Source organism: Xenopus laevis, chromosome 3L (assembly GCF_017654675.1).
Source record: "Xenopus laevis strain J_2021 chromosome 3L, Xenopus_laevis_v10.1, whole genome shotgun sequence".
NCBI lineage: Eukaryota > Metazoa > Chordata > Amphibia > Anura > Pipidae > Xenopus > Xenopus laevis.
The window spans coordinates 25,647,093-25,664,539 of NC_054375.1; the positions used below are offsets into that span (position 1 = coordinate 25,647,093).

Below are 17,447 nucleotides of genomic sequence, written 5' to 3' on the forward strand. Positions count from 1 at the left end.
TAATTACATTATACTATATCCCCTTGTTGCTAGGACATGTCCCCTGCTGACTACTTGTCAGCTAATTATGACACCACAGTAGGGCTATGATAGGCAATGCTTTCATGACACTATCCCATAAAACCTTTGAGAATCATTAGGACATCAGATAGCTTTACCTGAGCGAGTACATATTGGCAGTCACCAGGAAACTTGTACCTAAACCCATCAAAAGTCAGATAGTGCGACACTCCAATAACTGAACATGTTGCATCACATATATTTTCCGTGCATTGCCATTTTCTGTTTTGACAAACACTGAAAAATAGAATAGTCAAGATGTGAACAACATATTTTAGCACAGTAATAGTATTCTATCGCTTGCACAACAAAGGAACATTTATGTTTCCAATGTGCAAAAGTCCAAATGGAGTGAGGCCCATTTCCAAGTAAAGACCATCCTTTTAAAGGGGTGTCGACCAATTAAAATACATTACATCACAAAAAGTTTTGACTAATAAGCAATTATTGGTCAAAACTTTTTGTGGTGTAATGTATTTTAATTGGTTGACACCCCTTTAAAAGGATTGTACCTGGGGGAGACCTATAGTCTATGAGTAAGTGCCCGCATAGCCAAGAATCGTGTTAGACCTATGCATATCCTAATAAAGCCTTTTTAACTTATCAAGACTTGGGCTACTGCTTTACTTGGAAATGGGCCTCACTCCATTTGGATTTTCGCACATTTGAAAAATTGATTGGCAACCTTTGGACTGGGGGTTACATTGGTGAGAAACCTTTTCATCAACTTTATTATTCCTTTTTTTACTTTTTTGGCCTCCTTATCTCTATACCATCGATTTATTGACTTTGTCTTTGGATAGAGCCATACTCCAGTATTTGTGTGTTCAACATTTATGTCTCACAGCAACAGATCAAGACCTTTGAAGACCCCTTGAAAGACAATAATGTTGATCCCTATTTCCTTAGTCAATAATGAAAAAACTATGGTTTTCAATACCTTTGGGCACAGGCAGACCCTTAAAAGCTTGCAAACCTAGAGCAGGGGTCCCCAACCTTTTTTACCCGTGAGCCACTTTCAAATGTAAAAAGAGTTGGAGTGCAACACAAGCATAAAAATAGTTCCTGTGAGTGGCAAATAAGTGCTGTGGTTGGCTGTTTGGTAGACTCTATATGGACTGGCAGCCTATAGGAGGCTCTGTTTGTTGCACTCCAAAACTTGCCTCCAAGACAATTAAAAAAATGTCACCTGCTTTGAAGCCACTGGGAGCAGCATCCAAGGGGTTTATGAGCAACATGTTGCTCGCAAGCCATTGGTAGGGGACCACTGCCCTAGAGTCAACGCACTGTAGATAGTTCCACCCGAGGATCTGATTATGTCCAGGATCATCATTCAAGTCTTGAATGAGTGGTCTCCAGATGCTTACATGGTTAGTATAGGTAAGTTGCACTTTAAGTACATATTAAAATAGAATTGGTGTTGGTAAATCAAACAGTCAAAATATTCAAAATATTCTTAGTACACTGAAATAATAATGCAAAAAAATGAAAATATTACAGTGTGACAGTTTACAAAGGTTAACACCCTGATGTACTGTAGGGCAGTCTAAAGAAATAGTATTATTGAGTGTGTCATGCCTTACCAAGTGTTGCAATCTATCTCCACTGAGGAGCCAGGAGCATATTCCTTCCCGGCATGAAAACAAGGGCATCTTTGGGGAACCACGCATTTGGATTTGTGCCGGACCTTTAATGAAAAATATATTAATTCACTATATAACATTAAACAGCCTGAGCATGCACTGTGTAGCTATTGCAAGTACATTCTGATCAGTTATTGTTATATACTGAAAATATTAGGAAAAGCAAGAGATTTCTTCCTTGATATGGCAGACATTACATGACCAAATTCGGCTGTTTTTCTTAGTATGGGTCCTGGCCTTTAAACCAGAGCTTAAGGCTATGGCATACAATAAAAATCTTGACAATTCCACAGTAACAGTTTGGCGAAGGCCCTTTCCTGAATTCAGGTATGATGATCATTTTAAATAAACATATGCATGCCATTAGTTATATGGGGTCTTGCTCATGCTTTAGTTTTTGGCTCTCATCTCCATATGTAATAAAAGGCACTAAGTTTGCCCAGGTGCAGTAAACCATAGCAACCAATAAGATGTTTGCTTTTAAACAGGTGACCAGTAAATGCTGCCTGCTGATTAGTTTGCTTCTGGGCAAACTTAGTGCCTTTTATTATATAACCCCCTAAGAGTCATATAAGATGATCCTGATTTCATTCACAAATATGTGTATATCTGCATGTACCACCACCCACAGGTATTTAAAAGACTCTGCCCACTGTAGCCCACTTAGTAAAGTTGTTAAGTTGTTGGAGGTGCAGGTTGTTGGTCTGTTGCAAAAAGGGACGACTTTGTTGTATTATAGGCACATCAATGGAGTTGTTCACCTTTAAATTAACTTTTAGTATGATGTAGAGTTTTCATTTTTTATTATTTGTGGCTTTAAAGATGTTTAGCTTTTTATTCAGCAGTTCTCCAGTTTGAAATTCAAGCTATCTGGTTGCTAGGGACCACAATAATCCTAACAACCATGCATTGGTTTAAATGAGAGTCTGAAATATGAATAGGGGAGGGACTGAATGCAAAGATGAGTAATAAAAAGTAGCAGTAACAATATACTTGTAGCCTTTCAGAGCATTTGTTATTTAAATGGGGTCAGTGACCGCCCCCCTCCATTTGAAAGCTGAAAAGAGTCAGAAGAAAAAGGCAATTCATTCAAAAACTATAAAAAAATAATTAATGAAGACCAATTGAAAAGTTACTTAGAATTGGCTAAAACATACTAAAAGGTTAACTTGAAGGTGAACCACCCCTTTAACTGCAGTGTCTGTATTACTGACTAATATGCCGGCCACCTCCTGCCATTCATTTCACTCATGTTTAATTTAAAGCTAAGGAATTTGAATATTTATCATTTTCACATGCCAAACAAGTAAGCCCACATTTTTCAAGGGATAAAATCAATGACTACCACTGGATGGTGCTTTAAGAGATGTATTTGATCATGTGGTGCCATCTAGCGGATAGAATGCAAACACTTTTCATGCATATGTCATTCATGTACCTCTATTTCCTAAAACTGAGCTATTATATATCACAATATATGTATATATAATACAGGTAATTGATCCGTTATTCAGAAACCCTAAGATATAATTAATGATAATTTAAGTCAAACCTATTTTATTGGGTTTAAATAAATTATTTTTTTCCTTTAGGTATGGAGACCCAAATTACTGATAGATCTCTTATTCCTATATATATATATATATATATATATATATATATATATATATATATATAGTAAATAAAGTGAATAAAGTACCCCCTCTTATAAAATGTAAGGATATTATAAGTGACGGAGGAGTTCCATGACCATATACAAACACGAGGCCACACAGGTCATGGAATTCCGAGGTGACTTCTAATATCCTCATATTTTGCAACACGGACTACTTTACTTTATTATAAAACACAAGTCATGTGACCAAAATGACATCACTAAACTTCTGATTATAACCAATGACATCACTAAGCACCATTTTTAAGGCTATCTTTACAGGATATTCACGGCTCTTATGTATATACAGTATATATCAAAAATACATAAGAAAATCATGTCTTCTTTGCACTCTTTTCTAATTGGAAGCTGTTCTTTCAGAGCTTGTGTAAAGATCATAATATTCCTATATTATCCACTCAGGACACTTGGGGTTGTCAACTTCACTGGAAAGAATATAGCAGCCTCCCTATCTCTGTCATTTTTCTTCCATATTAATTACATTGTCAATGAGTAACTGGCCAGGTACAAGGTGGTACCTGGCATCTACCTATAGGTACCAATCAAAATAAAATAAAGATGCCAAGCATAATTAAGCAATAAATCACACAGTGGTTTAAAGAAGTGTCCCAGTTTGTTGATGAGTTTTTAAGATGAAATTGGCATGGAAGCCTGAGGGAAATATACCATCAGCCTTAAGACCTTTACTTATATTAGCAGACATGAAATAAGAATACCTGCTTGTATTTACATATAAAAGTGAAGTATAGAATGAAAGGCCTTGTCTCCTAAGGGGTCATTTTTGAACAGGAAGCCAGTGGCTAACCACATGAATACAGAGCTGCCTTCTTTGGGTGGGAGGTAAAAGGACCATAACAGGGGCCCTGTCCTTACAGCCTAATATAGGGCTGCCCTGGGCTTGTCACCATGTGCTCAGCACATTGTGTGGGATTTTCTATCAAGCGCAAGATTAAAAGTGCAGTGAGTTCTGGGGCAGAAGTGCACTGTGAGTGAGAAATGAGGGGCATGCTTTTCACCCATTCTACATAAATGACTCCTCTTCACTTTACATCTGTCCTTCACTTTTTTCCTCCTTTTTGTTCTCAAACATAAATGGGGAAATGGCCATGATACAGTCATACAAGGTTATATAGCTAAGTGAGGAGAAGGGATCACTGACACCTGTTCCCAACAGACATTATCCCAATAGCATCATGGTCCAAGGCTGTTTAGTTAAATACCAGGCAAACATGGTTCATATTAAGGTATTATTATCACTGCTTCCCAAGTCTCTCCTGACAATTCTTAGATATTACATTTCTAATATCTAATTCATCTAAATATGGAGCCTGGAGTCTATTATCAAACAAGTAGAATTCCCTCATGCTTTTCTATCAAAGATTCCCACAAGTACAAACAAGGAAGCGGCTGAGAATCGGACAGCTGTTTTACACTAGCAAGTGGATAATCTTGGCATTTTTACAGTTTCCCATTGACCTCTAGTGAATCTCTCAACTTCAGAAGTCGGGTCAAATACTTCTTGGACATTTATCATTTTGTTCATTTCGGTAATTCGTGTCCCAAAATAATCCCAATCGTTTTGAAAATCCTGTGATTTATTGTTGGCAAAAAAAATAAAAAAACGTTATATAGCTCTAACGCTATAGAGAGTAACATCTAACGGTGTCGGAACCCCCCGCTGTGGGTTATTAAAATGTCTCACTGTATATGGAGTTAATTAGAAGGAATTGTGAGATCACGCCAAAGGAAGAATGAAACATCACTTCTTTCACTTTTTTTTGTTCCCATAATTATACAACAAAGAGAGAGTATAACTGGGTAAAGTGGGCAGTATGTAAAAGTAATAGAAGTAATGGGTGCCAATGTATCAGAATTGCCACATGAATATAACTTTCTGCATTCTGTATTCATGAACATCAGGTGGGTGGGGGGAGGCACAATAGTGTGCCCATTCTCACACCCTACCTATCCCCTAACATGCCTTGTCATTCCAACCAGCAAGTTATTGAGTGCCTGCCCATAGTTGTATAAACAGTCCTCCTACAACCAACATGTAGTCAGTAATGGTGTTTCAGTTGTTGAAAGTTTTAACTTACCATTCCCCCTGGGCAGGTGCAACCAGATATACAGCCATGGCTTACACATTCCAGTTCATAATTTTGGCAAGTTTTGGCACATTCTATTCCAGTTGCCTTTGGATTGTCGGCAGGACATATAATCTTATTTAACGGAGGCGTGCACTCTAGACTTCTTTTTACTGCATTGAAAACCAAAATATACATATAAGTTAATACAATGTTTAGCACACATGACTATATATGATAGCTCATAGCTTAATTATTAGAACAAAACAGAAAATTAACTGATTATTAGCATCCTATATTTTATTAATTGATATGGGCATATTCGGGTCAAGAGATGGAACTAAGGTTACCAGGGTGGCATACTACACAGTTTCCCCTTGGTGGGTTAAAATAACAAAGTGAAGATGGCTGAAAGGATATAGAATTCTATCAAGTTCAACCTTTGCCCAATTTCAGAGCAACCTAAAGTAAAGCTAAAAAAGAAGACTGATGAAGTAGTATACTTTTCTCTTAAGGAAAAACCACATGCTTACATTAACCTTTAAACATTACAAATATATTGTTCAGTTTTGCCCTAAATCTAGAAATGTGTTAGTTGGCATTTATGTAGAAAACTCCTGGGGGCCACAAAAAGCATCCCCAGATTTAAAACTTGGCTTAATGGGTAAGACTAGGGATGTGTATTGTTATTTGCTATAAAAGGTGCTCTGGATATTGCAGAAAGATGGACTAAATATGGGGCAGTGTATTTAAGGAGAGACAGAGGCATTAGAACACTGTGCAGGTCTTCCTTCTTTAAAAGAATACCATGCTAGAAAGGACAGCCATATCTAATATTTCACTGGGTGCAACAAGTGAGAACATTTGGATACTGCTGTCCTACCTCCTGCTGTGTGCATTTTGGTACCCATAGGCAGAGGAGATCTGCCACATTAGAGGTAGCGGTGTCTGCATTTTTCTAAGCACCCAGAAGTACTAAGTTCTTCTTCAGTTTTGTGCAAAGAAAAAAAGCGAGAGATAAGAGGTTAATGCTTGATATGGTGATGTTTATAATGATAATAGTGGAAAATCTATACCAGTGGTTCCTAAACCATGGGACTGGCCCTACTAGGGGGTCCAATGTTCAGATGGTGGGACCCATCCTGAATGCACATTAGGAAGAGTTTTGTTTTGTTGTGTATATGACCCTATAGATCAGTGATCCCCAACAAGTTGCTCGTGAGGAACATGTTGCTCCCAGTGGCCCCAAAGAAGTGGCTTATTTTTGAATTCCAGGTTTGGAGACAAGATTCGGAAGCATAATAACCAGGCGTACTGCCAAATAGAGCTTATAATTTATTTATACTTATGTCACATATGTATACACTTCTAATTGGTGAAGGTTATTTTCCATTCCATTTATCCATTATTTATAAAAGTGCAGGAGTAGCAACAGTAAGCTTCTCAACAAATTGATTCCACCAGTATGTGTTGTTTTAGAGCACAGCCCCCCCCCCAGGTCATACCTAATCAGAAGGCCAGTTGAACATTTGCAGAGTATGCCTATGTGCTTCTCTAGATACTCCTGAGATCTCGGTTCAAAAGTTGAATTGAATGAGATCTATAACAAAGACTTATTTTCTGCCCTTAAATTTGTTGGAACAACTTCTATTTGGCTAAAAACGGCAAAGGTTTTATATATCTGTAAGAGGGCTGAAGAGGACCCCTAATAAAGGTTCAACCTAAAAGGGACACTGAAGAACTTCACTGTATCTAAAGAACTTTGTGGATGTAAAGAACACAATGAAGCAGAGAAAGCAGCAAGGACTCATTAAAGAAGCAACATCACATCAACCAGGCATGGCATGCAATTTTAACCCCCCTTTGGCAATTTTTGGGAGGCTTTTACATCTCATACTCTTTCTGTGAGCCAAGAGGTGAATCAAAGGCCTACCTAATGCTTTAGGAATGTTCATTATAACTGTCTTAACTTCAAGAATGTACGTCAAGAATACAAATCTATTAATCCATGTCCAGCACAATGAAAAAGAAGAAAACACATTCCTCTTAATTAAAATTATTTTCTTCTTCTTAGTTTATTCTTCTCAAGTTTATTTTCTACCCTTACTGGCAGCTATTTCCTTGCTACCCCTATTGGCCAATAATTTAGTAAGTTTGTTTACATGGCTCTGATGCACAAACCCAGTTGCTTTAATCAGTTCCAAACTTTCACCAAAGATCCATGAATGACTGAAATGCGACAGCTGAAAAACAAAGATACGTGTGTGCGCTCCATATGGGTCTAAACACATGCAAGGGACTGATTTATTGTTTGTTTACAAATACTTCATGGTTTCATTTTATTCATCTTGGCACTTGGATTGCCAATAATAAACTGGAAAGTGCTACTTGGCAGCAAAAGCCAAATACTATAAATCTGTCTGGCCAACAACTAAATAGCTGGCTAATAAAGTATTATTTATATTACGCCAGTGCACACGATATTGTGGACACAATAGTGTAATATCTGTAAGATAATGAGTATATTCTACAATTTTCCTCCAGTTATCAGAGGGGCTCAGAATACATGTAATAACAATGGACTATTTCAGTGATTCTCAAGGAACCCAAATTATTTGGGAGAATTGGCTTCAAGACCCGAATATTGGTTTAGTACTAGGTATGCACCTGTCTTTTGTGACTATTTCCTATTGTAGGAGGACAGTTTCCTGTGGAGACCCACCTTAATGGTATGGGAACCTGCTTTTTTGGCCATGACTCATATGAGAAGAATTCCTGGCTTAAATGGATCATTGTTACATTAATCTAATATAGTATGTATTACTTTATCAAGAACAAATCATTAGCTGCAATACAGACAAGCAAAACAGACAAGCAAAACATAAGCAATCTTGCTTATGGCAACCAAAAACTGTTGCCTCCTATTCTTATTCATTTTTCAGCCCCTCATTTAAACCACAAGCCACTGCCTGGTTACATGGGATCACAGTTGAAATCTCAAGCTGGAGATTATGGACAAAAGTATGTTCATATGGACATTTTATCCATATATTTTAATGTATATGAGTGGGAAATTCCATCATTTTTTCACTGCAAGGGTAAAATCAGATTTCACCTATTTACCTAGGCAACTGGACAAAGCAATGCTCCCAGTAAGAAAATCATTTAAGGGGTTGTTCACCCTTGAGTTAACTTTAAAGGAACAATTCCGTGTAAAAATAAAAACTGGGTAAATAGATAGGTTGTGCAAAATAAAAAATATGTCTAATATAGTTAGTTAGCCAGAACTTTATCTGTAATTTATAAAGGCTGGAGTGACTGGATGTCTAAAATAACTAGGGCTCGACTGGGGGGCCCACCGGAGCTGCTGTTTCAGGGCCCCCTACAGGCCTCCTGCCAATACTCTAGTTCCACCGCCCACCCCATGCTGTTTTTTTGCCGTGACCTGGCCAAAGAAGGGAGGTCATGGCAGGAAGGTTAGTGCAGGGAGCAGGGCTGGGCCAGCAGAGCCCAGAAGAGCCGGGGGCCCACTAAGTTTTTTCTCGGTGTCCTCTTTGAGGGCTCCTTAAAACTACACTTGATAATTTAGAGGGCATTCATATTATTTTATTGTCACAATTAAGAAGGAAATCTGGAAAGAACATTAGTGCTAACATTGGCTGCCAAAGTGACAATATGCACTTGCAGACTCATTTTTAGGCAGATCAATATTTCAAGAAGGCAGCCATCTTTGGTTGAAATAATATGAACAGCTTCTGAAGAAAGGTACTAACCTCTGGCTGGTGGTTGGTTGAAGAACGATTCAGGAAAATAGCCACCTGGCAATTCGCTTGTACTGCAATGCATCAGCCCATTTTCACAGTAACTAAAGAATACACATAATACCTTGTGAGAGTTCTTATAATAAAGAATAAACACACACATCAGTTAATCATATATTTATATAAATGTCTGGTATGCATTCGGATGTCTGTCAAAAGTCAAGTGATTTGGTCTGGTCACACCAATATAGATAGCCAATATTCACCCAAAAAATGAATTAGCCTGTGAAAGAGCACCACCTTAATTCATGACTAGAGGCACATGCCGACAATGTTCATCAGTCAAAAATCTGTTACAAGAAGCCACTTGCCCCAGTGGTCAGGCAGCAAGGCTGATATGAAAAGATAACTATGTAACTATGTAACTATGTGACAAGTGATAGTGATAGGTACAAGACTTCAAAAGAGAAGTGACAAGGAGATTCTATGGGGGCCATTTGCACCAATTCTTATGCGGAAAGACTAATATATGAGAAGAGACAATGGGGCCATACATTCACCAATGCTTAAGCTACTATGGGGCCATACTTGCACCAATACTTAATATACAAGACTTATATCAAAGACAAGTGACAAAGAGATTCTATGGAGGCCATTTTCACCAGTGCTTATGCGGAAAGACTAATATCATACGAGATAATATAAGGAGCTACTATGGGGGCCATACTTGCACCAATACTTAATATACAAGAATGATATCAAAGAGAAGTGACAATGAGAATCTATGGGGGACATTTGCACCAATGCTTATGCAGAAAGACTAATATCACATGAGAAGAGACATGGAGCTATTATGGGGACATCCCAAAGGTTAGGATACATAGACTGATATTGAAAGAGCAGTGACAAGGAGTAACTATGAGTGCTTCTTGCACCAATGCTTAGATGGGAAGACTGATATCAATAGAGAAGTGACAAGGAGCTATTATGGGGCCATATATGCACCAATGCTTAACTGGCAAGTCAAACCCAAAATGAAAATGTGCCTCATAAATGAAAACATAATTCTAAGCAACTTTTTAATATATGTTAATTAAACATTTTCGGTGCTTTTACAGTTATTTGTAAAAATGCTAATATAGGGGCCATATTGAATCCATTGCTTAGGTAGCAATACTGATATCAATAGAGAAGAGGAGATACTTTGAGGGCCACTTGCACCAGTGCTTAGGCAGAAATACTGATATCAAACGAGAAGAGATAATTATGGGGCTATACATGCACCAATGCTTAAGCTACTATGGGGGCCATACGTGTAAAAATGCTTAGGAAGCAAGACGGATATCAAAAGAGAAGTGACAAGGAGCTATTATGGGGACCATACATGCACCAAAACTTAGGCAGCAAGATTGATATCAATAGAGATGTGTCAAGGACTACTATGTGGGCCATATATGCACCAATGCTTAAGCAGCAAGACTAATATCAAAATAAAAGAGATAAGGAGCTACTATGAGGGCATATGTGTACCAATGTTTAGACAAAAAGACTAATATCAAAAGAGAAGTGACAAGGAGCTACAATGGTAACCATAATGCTTAGGCAGTAAGACTCATATTGATTAACTCACCAAAAATATCTCTCCATGTATAGACATTGTAACAGAATGAAATAAATGAATTATGAACCAGCTAATCTGCTTGTATCCAGCGGGAATCAACATAAAAAAAAACAAGGAAAGAGTTTACAAAAGTCATCCATCTAATGCTCTTAATGGAACTGATTGCTAACGATTGTGCAATTGAGCTGAACCTAACCCATTATTTTAAAGCTTAATGGAAAATGGGTGTAGCTTTGGCACATTTATCTTCAAATATCACTACCTTTGCAGCCGCTGATTTAAAGGCAAAGACAATGGACTGATCATAAGAAATAATAACTTAACAAATGTTTTTTAAGCAGAAGCATCAATGTATGCTTCCCACCCTCTAGTGGCAGCCTTTAGTATTGCAAGCTGTACAGATTTGTTGGTTTACAGTAACACCCTCATTTTACTTTTTCAGGGGTCCAATAAAGAAGTAGGTACAAACTAGGAAAATAAAAAATCAGGGAAATGTATTATTCATTATATATTGGTGGAATAACAAATAAAATCATGTAAAATGAGGGAACACTTAGGGGCAAATTTACTATGGGTTGAAAATCGAGGGTTAATTAACCCTCGATATTCGACCGTCTAAGTAAAATCCTTTGACTTTGAATATCGAAGTCGAAGGATTTACCGTATTTCCTTCGACCGAACGATTTGAAGGATTATAATCCATCGATCGAAGATTTTCCTTTGATCAAAAACAGATAGGAAAGCCTATGGGGACCTTCTCCATAGGCTAACATTGGTGCTCGGTAGGTTTTAGGTGGTGAAGTAGGTGGTCAAAGTTTTTTTTAAAGAGACTAGTCAAACGATTTTTAGTTCGAATAGTTCGATTCAAAGTCGTAGTTGAAGGTCGAAGTAGCCAATTTTTAGTTCGAATCGTTCGATTCAAAGTCGTAGTTGAAGGTCTAAGTAGCCAATTCGATGGTCGAAATAGCCAAAAAAATACTTCAAAATTCGAAGTATTTTTTATTCTAATCCTTCACTCAAGCTAAGTAAATGTGCCCCTTAATATCAGGTGATGTAAAAGTGAGGTTTCACTATTATTCTAGTTGTAGTTTGGGGGAACTCACAGTGATCCTCACAGCATACAACAAGATCTGCTTTTACAGAAACTGAGCAACATATAATTTCCCCCTATTAGTCATATGGGAAAAATGCATGAGAAGAATGTGACTAAATATTTTCCAACCTTAGTTGGGTTTGATGAATTCACCTATTACTTTGCAGTTAGATAACACGGATGAAATATCAGGGTCATTATTTCTATGCAGCCATTCTCTCGACTTACCACATGGTATGATGATTGGAAAATACATCATCAGGCTGGAAAAGTTCCCCATCATAATAACATGAACACTCAGATTTGGGCACACATTCTCCATATTCATTGGTGTACAGGCCAGGGGGACAGTAGCAGCCTTCCATACAGAATTCCCTGCAGTCCACATCAGGGTGGGACAAAGATCTGCAGGTTTGATTACACGGGCTGCCACACTGCTGATAAATCTTCCTTTCCGAACACTGTATTGCTGTAAAAAAATGTACATAATTTAGGTTATTGATCGCTGTGCTACACAGATGGATTTGTAAAGATCACTGCTCTATCAGGGAATAAGTGCAACAGCTCTCTGAGCTACAAGAAATTATATGTAAAGACTCACTGAACTGAAAGAAATTGCACATAGATGCATGACCCCATTTATATACTTTAGCTACATACTCAGATTTACCCTGAAATATTTCACTTTAAACATGCAGTTGGGGGCCCTTGATTGGCATAAATTTGTTATATATCTGATATAAAGTTCTAAGTTAAAGGAGGTATGGCACCAGTTATACAGAATGCTCGGGACGTGAATAACGGATCTTTCCGTAATTTGGATCTTCATGAAAACACTAAGGGGCAAGTTCACTAACCTCCGGAAATTTGCTAACATCGCTACACTTCGCCAGGCAAAAATTCGCCAGGACAACTTCACTAAAATGCAAAGTTGCGTCCAGGGCGCCGGACGATGGCGAAGTTTCGCTAGCGTTAATTCGGAAAGCAAAGCGAAGTTGCACTAGCGTTGGCTAATTTGCATACGGCGGGAAGTTAAATTTCAATGGACGTATATGTTGCAGCAAATACATTACACTACACAAGCCCAGGGAACCTTAATAAAAGAAAGTAGAGTTGTTATATTGCCCTACACATGAGCCCAGTGTATAGTTTATGAGCCATATGTTAGGAATTGTAGGGGGGGAGCCGGGTACCCTAAAAAAAATGACGATCTTTTGCAGCATATCACCCTGAAAAACTGAAAAGTCGCCAGCGTTTTTTCCAATTTTTTTGAGGAAGTCCTATCTACTCTATTGCACTTCCCTTGGTCTGAGGTGGCGAAGGCAAGTCTGGCGTAAGAGGTAACGTTCAGTAAAATTCGCATCTTAGTGAATTTGCGTAGTTACGTCCATACGCCAGAGCAAAAATTCGCCTGGCGTTAGAGTGCGAAGTAGCGCTAGAGTCTCCTTCGCTAGTGAATTTTCACCCTTTAGTAAATTTGCCCCTGTGGGGTTTATTTACTAAAATCTAAAAATTTATCTCATAGTTAATTAAAAAAAACTACAACAAAACTCCCATGCCCAATTTTAGCTTATTTATTAATTTAAAAAACGTGATTTAATCGGATCGTGGTAAAACTAGATAAAATCGAACAAAACCACAAATTGCTCTAATTTTTTTGGGCTATTTTCCAAAATGCTTGAATTTTTCAGGCTTTTTACCAGATTCGCTTGAATTTTTCAAGTTTATGCCAGAAAACTTGAAAAAAAAAGTAGAATTATCTGGCTAAACCTAGCGCAGACCACAAAAACTTTGAATTCAGATACTGTAGGTGCCTCTCCCATTGATCAGATGGCTGATTTTTGGATTCTAGGTTTTTTGCAGCATTGGGATTTAATAAATCTTGAAAAATTTGAGTTTTCTAGTGAAAAAAAACTAGTATATTTTGAGATTTTATCATTCGGATTTTAATAAATAATCCCCTAAATATACCCAATAAATTGGTTTTGCTTCCAACAGGGATTAATCATATCTTAGATGGGATCAAGTACAAGGTACTGTTTTATTATTACATTGAAAAAGTAATCATTTTAAAAAATTCGGATAAAATGTAGTCTATAGGATACAGCGTTTCTGTAATTTGGAGCTTTTTGGATAACAGACTCCATACCTGTACTGTCATAGAACTTGCTGTTCATCTTAATCAAGAGTACCAGCTAGGGTTGCAAAGTGATCCCTACAGTTCTACAGTATTTGCAGCGTTCTCTGCACTGAAATAAAGAACTCGTAGAAACAGTGGCGGAACTACTGGGGGAGCAGTGGGTGCCATTGTAGCAGGGTCCACACCCCCGGGTGCCGGCGATTCACGCGCCCGCGTAGCTGCCAAGAAAATCGCTTCCGGGGGGCAGCTGGCCTGCACCAGGGCCCGACGCTGCTTAGTTACGCTACTGTGTAGACCGTGACTAATATCATTCACAGATAGTTACAGCTGTAGCTAGAAATTGTGGCCGACTCACTACTAGTGTTAAATTGGCAGGAGACTAGAAAGACAGCTGCAAGAGTTCTATTGCTGGCCCAGTCACCAAACTATTTGGGCTCTTTGTTTACCAAATGCACTACAACATGATGCAAGGTGCATGAAATCAGCTACAATCATTTAGTGTATAGTGAGTGACTTAAAACTTGTGTACATAGTACATAGAGGTTGAGCCTCTGTTAGTAAATAAGGCCATTTTACTACCCTTCAGAAAAAGGGGTCTGTTTACTAACCATAAATACTGAGAATATGTTCAGCATAATCTGCTATAAATCTTGCAGATTTTTTTTGGCACCACTGCCAATGGCCACACTAATGAATATATATATGAATGAGTTTATATAAAATAATATTTATTACCAATTTATGAATATATTATAAAATATACTTATGGCCAATTAAGTAATATCAGGAATCTCTTTCCCAGTGCGCTCACTAATTTTCACTGCTTCTTTTTGAAAAAACTGACTAAACACCTCTTTTGCTATACAATTTCTGTTTTTCTTTTTCACATAAAGTCTCACAAGGCAATAAAAATCACAAAATACAATGCAGCGTAAACAAAAAATTAGGCAAAAAAAAAAAGTAGGCAAATCATTTGCTCAGGAATCTGCCTCTCACCATATTCTGGAGTGCATGCACAAAACAACAATTTCACGGAAAATGATTGATCTGTTTTAAAGTACCAAGATTTTCATATGTTCTGTCCCTAATTTCAAGGAGCAGTTGCTGGATTCAATTCGTATGTTATGGTCAGAAATATTTCCTTAGAGGGCTGATATATTCGTTATAGAGAGTTGTAAATTGTGGTGAAAAACTTGCATTTGGATTTTTTTTCTCAACAGCATCTTTTTTTCCACAATCAAGGATAAAGAAAATCAAAATTAGATACAATGCATAGATTATGTAGCACCTTGCGCCCTCTTTATGCAATATTTCTTTATGCAATATTTCTACAAGGCTCAGGGACAGAATTTAGAAAGAAATCACAGGCAGTTCCTAAATAACGACAAAAGATGGTGCTAGTGATCCATTTTCCCCAAAAAATAGTCAATTGTTATTATGGGCTAAAAACATTTTTGCATTTGTTATGGTATTATGCAAAACAAATGTGTACAAAGTGGTGTAAAGTTAATAGCATGAGGTTCCTTTAAACTTTAAAATTTTGCTTAAATTTTTGCCATGCTTCAAAATCTCAGAATGAATCAAAATAATCCAAACAGTTTACATATTAAAATGTGCCTTTTTTTTAACTAGATTAACGCTAAGGGGAAGATTTATGAAAATGAGGCAAAAAATTCCAATGCAAACACTCAACTTTAATAGTACGGAATTATTAAAGAAAAAAATTAGAAAAATCGCCAGAAAAAAAACTTGTTGAAGACTTTCTTCTATAGGAATATTCTGTAACAACTTTGTTTATTTTCCGAGGTCATAAAAACATTCCAGTTTTTCAGCTAAACTGGAGAGGAGCAATATGATTCTGGTGTGCAAATTTTTTTCTGCAAAAAAAAACCAGGAACTCGAATATACAGTTTGAGTTTTGTTTTTAAATATTCAAGCAAAAGTCATGTATGTTTTGTCAGCATTGTCTCATTTTTTTCTTAACTTGATTTTTGATAAATCTGCTCCTAACTGACATTATTAAAATTTGAGATCTTGTTTTCAGAGAAAATAGCAGTGGAAATGAAATGAAAACAACAAGAAGAAAATATTCTGCTAAACTTGTATAGAAGTCGGGGGGGTATATTGTCAACATTCAAGCGATTTTATATTTTATCCGAATCAGATTTTTTCACGTTTGTCTGTTAATATGCTAGTGATTGAGAAAATAAATCGCAAATTGTGAAAAGAACTTAATACGTTAATACTTTTTCTAATTCAAAAATTAATAATTCTGTCTGTATGAGTCATATTTATTATAGGTAAATAGAGAATTCCCAGAAAGAGAGTACTCAAAGCTGGTGCTCAAGCTGAAAACGTTTACACCAAAATTTCTGAATTATACACTTCCAAATACAACAGATTTTGTATATTTGAAGAATCTCAACTTTACCTGTTTCACATCTTCATAGATATGCTTCATACTGTATAGCAGTGATCCCCAACCAGTAGCTCGTGAGCAACATGTTGCTCTCCAACCCCTTGGATGTTGCTCCCAGTGGCCTCAAAGCAGGTGATTATTTTTGAATTACAGACTTTGAGGCAAGTTTTGGTTGTATAAAAACCAGGTGCACTGCCAAACAGAGCCTTGGTGTTAGCTGACAATCCACATAGGAGCTACTTAATGGCCAATCACAGCCCTTATTTTGCACCCAGGAACATTTTTCATACTAGTGTTGCTCCCCAACTCCTTTTACTTCTGAATGTTGCTCACGGGTTCTAAAGGTTGGGGATCCCTGCTGTATAGTAACAACATATTTACAAGTTTAATTATTATATTGTTATGATTGAGTGTATTTTTATTTTAGCCCATAATAAAGAATTGACTGTTGGTTTTGCACTATGGCGACACTCACCTCTTTTTTATGTATGTTTTAAGCTTTATTTGAAACCTTTTTGTGAGTTTAAATGTACTGCAATTCTACATTATTGAGCATTCATTTCAGTTTTTTCAAATATACTTAGAATACAGACATATCCTTATACCCCTTGATCTTAGCGGCACATTTACTATTGGTCGAATATCGAGGGTTAATCAACCCTCGATATTTGAACCTCGAAGTTAAATCCTTCGACTTCGAATATCGAAGTCAAAGGATTTACTGCAATTCGCTTGATCGAAGGAAACATCGATTTTCCTTTGATCTAAAATTGCTGGGAAAGCTTATGGGGACCTTCCCCATAGGCTAACATTGTACCTCGGTAGGTTTAAGGTGGCAAAGTAGGTGGTCGAAGTTTTTTTTAAAGAGACAGTACTTCGACTATCAAATGGTCGAATAGTCGAACGATTTTTATATCGAATCGTTCGATTCGAAGTCGTAGTCGAAGGTCG

General features: G+C 37.2%; 1 protein-coding gene across 1 annotated transcript in view; it reads right to left on the reverse strand.

Moving 5' to 3' along the window:
• The window catches only part of vwf.L (von Willebrand factor L homeolog), a 106,106-nt gene that overhangs the window by 68,113 nt on the left and 20,546 nt on the right, over positions 1-17,447 (reverse strand). The window contains exons 16-20 of the mRNA XM_018251980.2: positions 12,166-12,406; positions 9,236-9,327; positions 5,475-5,635; positions 1,644-1,747; positions 159-297 (exon numbers count right to left, since the gene is read on the reverse strand). Coding sequence (XP_018107469.1) covers positions 159-297; positions 1,644-1,747; positions 5,475-5,635; positions 9,236-9,327; positions 12,166-12,406 — 737 coding nt within the window. The remainder of the gene's footprint in view (positions 1-158; positions 298-1,643; positions 1,748-5,474; positions 5,636-9,235; positions 9,328-12,165; positions 12,407-17,447) is intronic.